The sequence below is a fragment of the Fringilla coelebs genome (genome assembly GCF_963513975.1).
Source record: "Fringilla coelebs genome assembly, chromosome: 16".
Lineage (NCBI taxonomy): Eukaryota > Metazoa > Chordata > Aves > Passeriformes > Fringillidae > Fringilla > Fringilla coelebs.
The window spans coordinates 2826403-2837703 of NC_140042.1; the positions used below are offsets into that span (position 1 = coordinate 2826403).

At 50.2% G+C, this 11301-nt stretch overlaps 1 protein-coding gene across 1 annotated transcript; it reads right to left on the reverse strand.

The window, feature by feature from the left end:
- Positions 1-721: 721 nt before the first annotated feature.
- On the reverse strand, positions 722-9658 carry TMEM11 (transmembrane protein 11). Its single transcript, XM_084216214.1, has 2 exons — positions 9567-9658; positions 722-1658 (listed from the first exon to the last, which is right to left on the reverse strand). The coding sequence occupies exons 1-2, from the start codon at positions 9629-9631 to the stop codon at positions 1142-1144; spliced, it is 582 nt and encodes a 193-aa protein (XP_084072340.1). The 5' UTR covers positions 9632-9658; the 3' UTR covers positions 722-1141.
- Between the last annotated feature and the right edge of the window lie 1643 nt (positions 9659-11301).

Sequence of the window (11301 nt, forward strand, 5' to 3'; positions counted from 1 at the left end):
TGGGCTGCATGTCCTGCTCTCAGAAAAACCGCCCCAGCAGAGAAGCACAAGTCAGAACCGTGGTCAGAACAGTTCATGGAGGCGAGGACAGGGGAGACCTTGGTGCCCCCTGTGGCAATTTGGAGAAAGACAGACAGGCAGAATTTGGGGTCTGCCCCATGTCAAGGTCAGTGTTTGAGCTGTGAAGGTCAGGCTGCAGCTCCCACTGGAGCAGGGAGCACACAGTGCACGGGCAGCTCTCACTGCAGGCCTTTGCTCTCCTATTTCAAATGTAACACCTGGAGCTGTGCCAAGCTGGCCCTGCCAATGCCAGCCACACCTATTCCCCATGTGGTGGGAGGAGATTACAGCCAGCAAGCCCCTATCTTTTAAAAATAACTGGCAGATGTCACAGAAGAGTAACTGCTTCCCACTCTAAGAACAAGATTTTGAGTTTAGAGCTAAAAAAATGGAATAATGCACAGGATTGAATTTTAAAATCTCAGGCAACAGTTACAAGGTGCACTCCTGTTGATGCCTTGCAGCAGGAGCAAAAGCAGTGGAATCGTGTGATCAGAGCACAGCACAAAGGTAGGACAGGTAGACTCCACCTTGGCAGTCCCCAAGGCATTTCAGAGATGTATCCACCTCAGGAAGAACTCGTACAAGAACTGAGCAGAATGTGTTTGTACCTGGACACTTAAAGTGATATCGCTTTGATAACAGTGACAAGAGAGCGAGAGCATTTGAAATTCTCATCCTTTAATGGTCAATGATAACTTCTGGCTGGTTCTGTGTAATACAATTAAACAATATACTTAAATGTTTCCCAAAAAAAAAAAAAGAAAAAAAAAAAGAAAAAGAAAAAAGAAAGCAGCTCTCACACCCCTTCTTTCTATTGCTTTCTTTCACTGACATTCTGCTGCTGGATTGGACTCCCCTGGCCTAACATACGGATCTCAAGTCACCACACATCCACATCTCAAGTGTAACGAAGAGCTGAAAAACCTTGGTGCACCAGTGATGTGTTATTTGAAAAATAACAGCTCTATCAAACCAAATCCTTCCCAGTCTCCACCGCTTCTCAAAGAGGAAAAACAAAATGTTACTGTGGGAGTCTTAATACACTTGTCTTTGTGGGTTTCTCTCTTCCCTGCTGAAGTCATACAGCATAGAGTTCATAGATCTTCTTTACACAGTACACCAGGGCAGCGAGTGCTATCGTGTTGTGCAGTCTCTTTCTGTGCAGGTCGTCCTTCCTCACCAGCACCACGGGAGTGGACGAGGTGAGCGTATGCAGGGGCAGGCGCGAAAGTTTATAGGCATCGTACTCCACCTGGTACTTGCAACAGGGATCAAACTGCCAGGAGATCCCGTAGAGGGTGCAGCAAGCCACGCTCAGCACTCCGGCGGGCAGGGAGATGTAGTGAGAATAATCTACGGGCAGTGCCAGGGGCGTGAAGAGGCAGGTGGTGCCCGCCAGCACGGCCGTCTTGTGCAGGCAGTTCCCCACGGTGATCCAGCGCGCCGTCTCGTCCCCGATGCGCGTGGGCTCGATCACGATGTACTTGTACTGCGCCTCCAGCGCCTGCTCCAGCTCGTACTCAAACTGGTCCTGAGCGTTCTCCCCGTTGTAGATCTCGTGCACAATGTAACAGTCCGTGGAGGACAAGGTCACCCTGGTAAGGGGAAATGGAGAATTAAAACTACAGGGCTGAAGGACAGGCTGTTCACCCACCCGGATGGGAGAGCAGGACAGAAGTGCCCCAAGTGAGGGCAGCCCCTCAAGGTCACTGCCTGTTTCACAACCAGCAGCTTCTCTGCTCAAGCTTCATTTCACATCAGCTGATTCCTGCTGTAGAATAACTCATCCGAAAAGAAGGCAACGTATTTTTCTTACCTTTTCCTAACTTGGAGGATCTAGAACAATTTGAGAAATAGGGTCTTGTAGCAGTCCTGAAATGGTTTCTCACACTGATACCCAAGCAGAAGTGTCACTCACACCTTAGTGACCACGACACATCACTGAACAAACCCCACAGACTTCAGGAGCTTTCACAGAAACCAAGACAAGCAGCTCACTAATGAGGAGGACAAGCTCCTCTGGGAGGTTTGGAGAGAGGAAGCATCTCCAGATGAATACATCTGCCTTCTGATGCAACTTGCTATTTAGTCCTCCATATTAACACAGCCTAGTAAATCCATGGTAGATGCAACAAGGATGGCCAAGGAACACTGCTGAAAGGGAAGGTAAAGAAGGCAGCAGAGCATTCAGTTTATGGCAGAACGCTTAACTCCCTCCCCTGAAGTGGGATGCAGCAAAGCAAGACATAAACAAGTTTTTAACCCAGGTACTGCTTAAACAGTGAAGAAAGAGCTGCTCACTTCACCTGGGAGCACATTTCCTACTCAGGGGATTCTGGGAACTTGTACTGGAGCAGCAGCTTTCAGCTACTTAATGTCACATCAATTTCCACCTTCCCTCCACCCCCGTCACCACATCACCTTATATCTGCAGCTACATTCATGTACAGACTGCTAAGAAATAGGATTATGACTGTTCACCTGCTCTGAGAAAGGGTAAAACCTGTCCATCAGAACCAGGCAAAATCCTCCCTTCTATGCAGAAATGAATATTTCTGGCATACTTGTGCTTAACCAGAGCAAAACTGAGCACGTGGCCTAGCAAAGATAAAAATATCTAGCAGATTCCTTTAGCAGAAGGAGAACAAATCACACATCTGACCTAATCACAGCAGACAAAACAGCCTCATCCCAACAGCATTCAGACCCCCGTGATATCAGGAGGAACACACTGCTGATGTGGAGAACAGAACGAGCACTTTTTGCTCCATTAGTACGGTGGTACTTACGTGCATGCACTGGAAAATAAGGGAGAAAAATACACATTCACAAGCTGCTGCTGCCAAACATTATCCTTAATGTGCAGCTCCAGTCAGGCTGCAAAGGGGATTGAGCAGTGGCCAGCTGTAATCAAGAATATTGTTAAATTACAAGCTGTTGCAGACATGGCTGGGTTTGTAACAGCAGCAAACATCAACCAGCAGGACCTGAGAGGCACCATCCTCTCCCAAAGCAGAGTCATAAGCAGTTTCATTAAAAGTCCAGCTGGAATTTATACAACCTACAAGGAAAACTCAACTTACAATGTAGTTATTGAGCTCTTGCAGTGCATTTCCCCCTTGGCCTGTTCATGGGTAGAAAGAAAAATAAAAATCCACCTTAATTCTGTGCATGCCAGGGGTTCCTTTAGGGCAATGAGTGGTCAGACATTGTTGGGGAAATTACCATTAACCCTTTCAGCACAGGATGTGGTGGGCTCTGATGTTCTGCAGTGAATTGAGAGGTATTTGGAGAAAAAAAATTAAGAACAGGATCTACATAAGGGTTTTCTAACAAGAAATGAGTTAAGCAGGTGTTACACTGACACCAAGGACACAGCTGCCAAGGATTCTTTTCCCTGATAACAGCTGCTCCAAGTGCAGCTTTTTCCAAATCAAAAATTCCAGTTTCATTGCAAAAGACATATAGAGGCTTAAGGTAACTGCACACCATCACCATGACTTTGTGAAACCACTTGCTAGGACATAATGACTTCATGGAAAAGCTATTGCTGAAAGGCATTTTCAAGCTGGAAGCCAAGCCAGTGCTAACACAACTCTCCAGACAAAATTAATATTTCCAACAAGGAGCACTTTCAGTGTTTTGTAATACCTAGGAACATGCAGATGGGTGGGCAAAGTAGAGAAGGAGAATCCAAATTCAACAGAGAACTTAACTTCCCAGAGGCTTAGGCACAGCACAGTTGTCATTCCACATCTCCCTGTCATCGCTGGGAAAATAGGGATGAAGCGAGGCCATTCCTTCCCTGCCTCTGCAAGGGCCATGGGAACTGAGCTTCTAACTCTAGAATTCAGTATCTACATGGGATTTCTCCAGGCTCAGCACCAGAACAGGTGGCACTAACCCATCAGCCTCGTTTCTCCTTGCTCAGCTCTTGCCTGTTCTTCCCTCTGAACACTCCTTTTTTCCTTTCACCATCACGGCACAAGCAGAGCCACACCACAAACAGCCACCTGTCAGCAGGAATCCAACAGACTGGCCAGAGGCAGCACTGTCCATCTCTGGAATTTTCTGGCTTGCCAGGCTCTGGGGCTTTGTAACAATAAAGTTGAGAAAAGCACATGCTTTTTTTTTTTTTTTTTTGGCCTCCAATGCCAAAACAAGCAGAATTTAAAGCATGTTCTGCTGGGAAAAATAAAAAATCACTGGGAACTGAACAGCACAAAGGCTCTGTCCCTGAAAGAGTCTGCCCCCCAGCTGTGCTGTTTCTCCAAATGAGTCCTCTAAAATCAGAATAAATTTCTATCAGTGCTGAAGCTGCAAATGGCAAAGCAGCCAATCCAGTAAAGATATCTGCTTAAATAGGACATGTGAACAGTCAGCAAAGCAGGCAGCAAGTCTCAATTTCTGCACAGGGAAGTGGGGTTATCATGTATTATTTCCACACAAGAACAGGCTGCCCCTGGTGCATGAAAAGCTGAAAACTGTTTGGATTTCAGATAATATAGAAAGAGACACAGAGATGTGGGCTTGAGGAGGTTTCAGCTGAGGACTTCACAGAGACAACTCTCCTGACACAGCCTTTCCACTGAACACAGCAGCTGCACACCACAAATCCAGTCAAAGCAACTGGATCTGCTCAAACACTGGAGGCTGTGGAGTTTGCCTTTTGGAGCTTGTCACCCACCCTGGCCATGACAAACACAACTGCAGAGCTGTGCAAGCAACTCTGAGCTGGCATCCACCACTTACCAAGTGTGGGAATTTGATATAAACTCCATTTTACTTAAAAGAATAGTAAATAACCAGAGAGCACCTGATGCCAGAAGACATAAAATGCTGCCAGGTGTTCAGAAGCCTGATGAGGCTGTTTCCTAGACAGACCAGAGCCTAAAAGCAGTTGTTAATATTATTCAATCAAATGATTTTCCAGGACCTGTCTCCCCACTCCAAATAAGAGGGCACAGTTAAAAAGTTGTAGAGCTGTTCTGTAGGAATAGTTCTAGCCTTATATCCCAATATTTGTTCTACTGCAGCTTCAGGCATTCTGTATTTGAGAACTTTTAGTGTCTCACTCCTGGTGCTGAATGAATGCCTGGATGGGAGAATGTGACAGAACTCTCAGCTATTCAGCACAGCAAGATGTAAATCACTTAACAATGTCAAATTTTGGTATTGCCAAAGTTAAAAATAAGGAATCCATTGTTAACAGAGCTACAGCAGCAGGAGGGGCAGAAGTGTCTCTTAGCTATAGAGCAAGCTTCAAATTACATGTGGATTGTCTTCCTAACATGGGAATATGGGAAAGCACCAGGAGAGGGTGAACAATAGCAGCTCCAGCAGTTCATCAAATCCTGAAATGATTTGGGTTGCAAGGGACCTCAAAGCCCATCCAGTTCCACCCCCTGCCATGGGCAGGGACACCTTCCACTGTCCCAGGCTGCCTCAAGTCCTGCCCAGCCTGGCCTTGGGCACTTCCAGCCACAGCTGCTCTGGGCACCCTGTGCCAGGGCCTCCCCACCCTCACAGGGAAGAATTTCTCCTGAAGTTCCAGTCCTCAGAGCAGCTCCATTTCTCTGCCTCCACCTTGGAAGCAGGCTCCTGAAACCAGCAGCCTGCCTGGTAAATGGAAATTTCAGTTGGATAGTCTTTATGGATGAAGAAATAAGTAACATTCAAAAAGGAGGCACAATGTCACTCTATGCTTTGCCAGGTGCCAAGTGGCAAAAGCAGAAACAAAGGAACAGAGCACCAAGAACAAGGCAGGGGAAAACATCCTGGGAAAACCCTCAGCATCCTCCTACCACTGCCCACCTGCAGGGAGAAGGGCTGAGCCTCCTGAATTTGTTGCCTTAAACCTAATGGAACCTGCCAGACTTTTTTTGGTGAGGGTCTCAAGTTATCCAACTATCTCAGTTCTGCAAATTCTCAAAATCACACTTGGGAGCAATCTTAAGCTGCACAAGTAGAGTTCTGGGCAAAAATAAAAGTTCTTTTGAGCCCCTCCCATAACACATAGGTCAAGTTTTGGTAAAGTTTTCTTTCCTGGGCAAGAATTTTGCTCAGAGCACCAAACAATCAGATTAACTGAAAATGGAGACCAGTTTGATAAGTAGTTAAAAAAATTAGAAAGGAGAAGCTTGCAGCAATATGATAACACCAAGTCAGAAGCAGCACACACAGCCCAGCTCAGCAGTGCAAGAGGGGTTTCGTGCTGGCTGTGCAAGATCTCAGAAAAAGGACATTACAGATGGCCAGAGCATGTCTGGGAGCATTGCTGGCTTCTCAGGCAAGCTGGAAGAAGTCAACAGAGTCAAGGCATGACAAATCCAAACACTAAACTCCCCTCCCTCCAACATAAATCCTTCCTGAAATTTAATTTAATTTCAAGATTAAGAAATGAGCTGTGGCCTGGCTTTAATTCTCAGTGGAAATATTCCACCTCCCAGTCACATTCCCAGTGTGTGTTTCTACTCAGGATATGGTGCACAGAAAGCACAAACACATCCCACCCTGAACACCTGGAGAACTGTTTCTCTGCTGAAGGTCCCCACAATCCACCAGGCTCAAGCCCTCAGCCAGGGCTGTCAGGCCTGGGGCTTTAAGAAGGGCACTCAAGCAGAGGAAGAACAGGAAATGCAGGGCAATAAAGCAAGACTTGAATTCAAAAGGTGCACCTTTAATTCAAATAGGAAAAAGGACAGGAGAACATTAGGAAGCTCTTCAAGCAGCTTTAGGGAGGGACAACATTACCTGAACTCTAAGGAAAACATCACCAGACCATTACAACAAATCCAGCCCCAGACAACAAGGAGGTGTCAATTTTAAGTCAACTAATGATTAGCCAGGCTGATGGAAATAGGTCAATCATTGCTGCAAGCAGAGCACCAGAAATCTGAGCAGTGCAGGTAGAGAAAGGGGAGCTCTGTGAGGGCACAGAGCAGCCAGTGCAGGCCCTGGTGATGACATGGAAGCTGTTCTTTCCAGAGTTTGTCAGAACATCTCCCAGGGGAACAAATGACATGCTGTCCACTGCTCTGGCGGGCACCAGGCTGTATTTTATACAAAAACACCCAGTACAATCCTGTGTCTGTTCTGTATGAAAAAGTTGTTTTGGTCTACAGATTAACAATTCCCTTTAGACAGGCTCCATTAAAGAGTCTATCCAGAATGAAGAAAAACAAATATTTAGTTGGTTCCCTTCAGCGCTTTTGGTTATTTTGTTTAACATTATTATTTCACCACCAGAGCCAGCTGGAGTTCACAGTCAACATCCTTTGAAATTAATGTCCTTATATTCACTCCTAGCAAGGAAAGCACTTTTTAACCAATTATAGCTTTCTCAGTATCAATAAAGTCACTTATGAAGGACCTCAGTCTCCACAGATATGCTGGTCTAGTTTTTTTTTAATAATTTTAAATGAAAGCTGCTCTAGTCTCACAGCAGACAGGATTTTATTCAGTACTGAGTCTCCTCACACCACCTCCGACACACAGATGCCTTTTAGAGCGGCTGGCTGACAACTGAAATACTCCTTGAAACAGCTCAGTTACCAGGAAAACTGGATCAGCACATTCAGTTCAAAGGAACGTGTCTTTGGACAAGAATCCTGCCCAGAGTAAGAAAACTGTATTCACCCTATAAAAAGCACATGTCATCATGTGATGACATCAGGTCTGTCAGCGCTGCCTCTGCACAACCGGTGCTGCAGCAGCCTGGCAAGACGGGCAGGTGTGGTTTGGGATCAGCCACTGAGGGACAGGCAGAGGCCCCAGTCATCCACAGCTCCTGCTCTGCAGCTGCCAGGAAGAAGCAGCACCTTGCTGAGATCACCCAACACCTTTTGGAATCATCCTCCTGTCACGTTTGTCCAGGGTAACACCTAAAGAACCACCAGCTTTTGATGGGGATTGTGAAATGCTGCTCAGGGGAGGATGTGCTGTTCTGTTCTCTTCCATACCCTTCTCACTGGCAAAGGAAAAATAATACATGAAGGAGGTTCAAGAGTGACTCGTGTTTAGGAATATTTTTGATCATAAGATCAAGAGCAATCGCAGCTTTGAAAGAAGATCACCTCAAACAACAATTAGATTATTGTACAGGTCATGGATGAAGTTACACAGTAACAACTCACTTTTAAGTCTGCGTCAATTTTCACCCTGGAAGAATAATTGAAGTTATTAAGTGTTCTTTTCCATATTCTGTTTCTGCTGGGAGGACACGTCTGCCACATGAAAATTCCACACCTCCCATGCTGGGGCAGTGCCAGCACTGGGTGCAGACAGTTTTACCACTGTGGTATTCTTAGCTGTTTATTTAAACCAGGCTGATGCAGGAATTCCATTGGCCCTTCCAGTTCAATTACTTTTGAATTCCCTGAACACAGACAGCATTCCTGCAGTTCACATTAGCGCCAGAATTTTCAGGGCTACTTGTGGCTCTCCTTGGCCGGTAGATTCAACAGCATCAAAGCAAACACTGCTGGATCACAGCAAGGGAACAAAGTGAAGCAAAAGCCACGAGACAGATGAAGGGGGATATCGGAGTTTCTAATTAGGAGGGATATCAGAGTTTCGAGGCGAGGCAGCAGGACAAAGGAAAACTCAGAGAACACTGCAGCAGCTTTCAGCAGCTGCCGGTTACATCAGTCAGCCCTGGGGCAGAACAGAAAAATGCCAACGTCAGGAAATGCGGGATAAACCCAGACATTTTCAGCAGGTGGAGAGCTGTGCACACAGGTTTTAAAGTAGCTCGACCAGACGCTGTCTTAAGCTGTGCCAGGGGAGGTTCAGGTCTGACATTTGGAAGGATTTCTTCACAGAAAGGATGATTAAATACCGGAGTGGGCAGCCCTGGGAGGTGGCAGAGTCACCGTCCCTGGAGGTGTTTAAGGAAAGACTGGGTGGCACTCAGCGCTCGGCTCCGGGTGACGGGGTGGGGATCGCTCCAGGCTGGACTCGATGACCTCCGAGATCTTTCGAACCGAACTGATTCCGTGACATATCCCTCTGTCTCTTTTCCCCATTTTAAACTTGCGATTCCCAAACTTCCACCGCTGCTCCGTGGGTATTTCCAGCCTGTGCTGGCCGCTCCTCCGCCCCGGCAGAGGCGGGAGCGCGGTCCCGAGCTCCGTGCCCGCCGCGGCCCCGGCAGAAGGAGGTCACCCTGGAGGACTCGCCGCTCCCTCCCCGCCTTTAAAAATAGCCGTGGACGGAAGGAGCCTCCCGGGGCCGGCCCTCCTCTCCCCGGCCCGCAGCGCCGCATCCCGCCGCGGGCAGCGCTGCCCCAGACGCGCCGCGGGCCGCGCTGACCTTCCCGGGCCCGGCCCCGCCGAGCGCCCCCGGCCCCTCCGCGCCTCAGCGCGGCCGCGTCCCGCGCCCGCCCCGCCCGGCCACGCTCCCCTCGCGGCGCCCCCGCCCTTGCCGCGAGGTCGCGGGGACGCCGCGGGCGGTGCGGCCCCGCAGCCCCCGCCGCCCCTCGCCGCCGCCCGGCCGCCCCTCACCTGTCCCGGCCGCCGCCGCTGTTGGTGCTGCCGGGGCCCGCGCGCCTCCTTCCCCACGCCGCCATCTTGGAGACACTCGCCTCGCAAATGTCTCCGCCGGCGGCCCGCGGGCGCGCCGCGATGCCCGACGGAAGATGTAGTGCGTGGGGGCGGCGGCGGCCGCTGCTCGGGGTGGGGCTGGGCCCGCGGAAGGACTACGAGTCCCACAGTACCTCGCGCCGCCGCACGACCGCGGGGGGCTCTGGGGCGTGTAGTCCCCTGGACGGGGGCGGTGGGGCCAGGTGCGCACCGCGGTGAGAGCCCGGCGAGACCCCCGGCCACTGCCCCGTCTCCGACGGCGGAGCGGCTCCGCGGGGCTCGGCTCGGCCCGGCCCGGCTCGGCCCCGCCGCCCGGGATCCTCCAGCCGGTGGGAGGAGCGCGGCGGCGAGTCCCGGCCTGCCCCGCGGCCCCGCCGTAAGGGGATGCGGCTGCCCAGGGTGGGCACCGCTCAGCATCGTCTCCTGATCCAAAAAAATCAGGAGGCTCCTTCCCTGGAGCGACTAGGGATGGAGGATCCCCTGTGCAGCACTTCCCTGGAAGGAGAGCCTGGGCGGTTTGGGGGTGTATTTCGCCCCCCTAATCAATCTCGAAAGAGGGGCAGTGAATGGGGAGACTCCCCTGCTGCATCTCTGAGGAATAAATCACAGAATCACTTAGGGAAAGACCTCAAGATCCTTAATTCAATATAAAGTTTAATACCAAAGGCTTCTCTAGAATTGCAGTGTAGGTTTGGTACTGCCAGAGGTTTCCCAGCGCCTGTGGATCCATCAGAAGGTTTTGTGCTTGGATGGTTATCTCCAGGATGCTTGAGCCTCTGCAGGGCTCCCTCTTGCTCCAGGCTGGATTTCTCCTAGGAGAGGAGCCTTTTTATCAGGAATTTTAAGCTTTCCTTCTCAAACAGCAGCTCCTTGCTCCACACCCCCTCCTTTCTCGGAGCCCTCCTCCAGCCTGACAGCGCTGCCTCTGCATCTCCCGTTCCTAGAAAAACCCTCTTTTTGACAGCATTATTCCCAAGCGATGTGATGTGACTGAAGAGAACAAACCCCCGGCTGCCTCCACCTTCCCAGGCATCCCGAGGCTGCTCCTCCAGCCTGCAGGGCCCTCCCACAGCGCTGCCCTGTCAGCTGTGTTTTGGGGGGCAGCTGTTTCGGGGGAGGTGAGCGCTGCAGGAACAAGGAGGTGTTTGGGAAGCGTGCCCGGCCCGGCAGAACGTGCAGCAGGGCTGGGACGGGCCGGAGCACGGACTGTGAGGAATGTGGAATGCAAACAGAGTGTGTTACCAGCAACAGCCCAGCTGCAGATCCCAGCCGGCCGCGCTGTCCCTGGGGAGCAGCAAACCCCACGCTCCTGCTGCAGCCCAGGGGCAGCTTGTCACACTGCATCAAATCACAACTGTTCTCCACACCAGCCTTCCTGGCAATCTGAGTTATCCAAACTCAGCCTCTGCAGCCTCCTCACAGCGCTGGGAAGTGACACAAATGCCCTGCTAGGATCCCGAGTGCTCGGGCTGTGCTCCCAGCCCTGGGGAGTGCTGGCTCCAGGAGGGAAGTGCCTTGTGTCCCTCTTGAGTCACCTGCCTGCCCACCTTGCTCTGGACAAGCACAGCAACTGGACACAAATATTTTCATGCCCATCTTAAAGCAGTGGACACAAACACTGAACATCTGCTCATTTGCAGGACAACTCCCAGAGACT

Bases quoted from the DNA above. Each gene is read 5' to 3' on its own strand.
- TMEM11 (XM_084216214.1), bottom strand. From the start codon at position 9,631: ATGGCGGCGTGGGGAAGGAGGCGCGCGGGCCCCGGCAGCACCAACAGC. The intron at 1,659-9,566 runs GTGAGGGGCGGC...TCCCCTTACCAG, and splicing joins AGCGGCGGCGGCCGGGACAG to GGTGACCTTGTCCTCCACGG.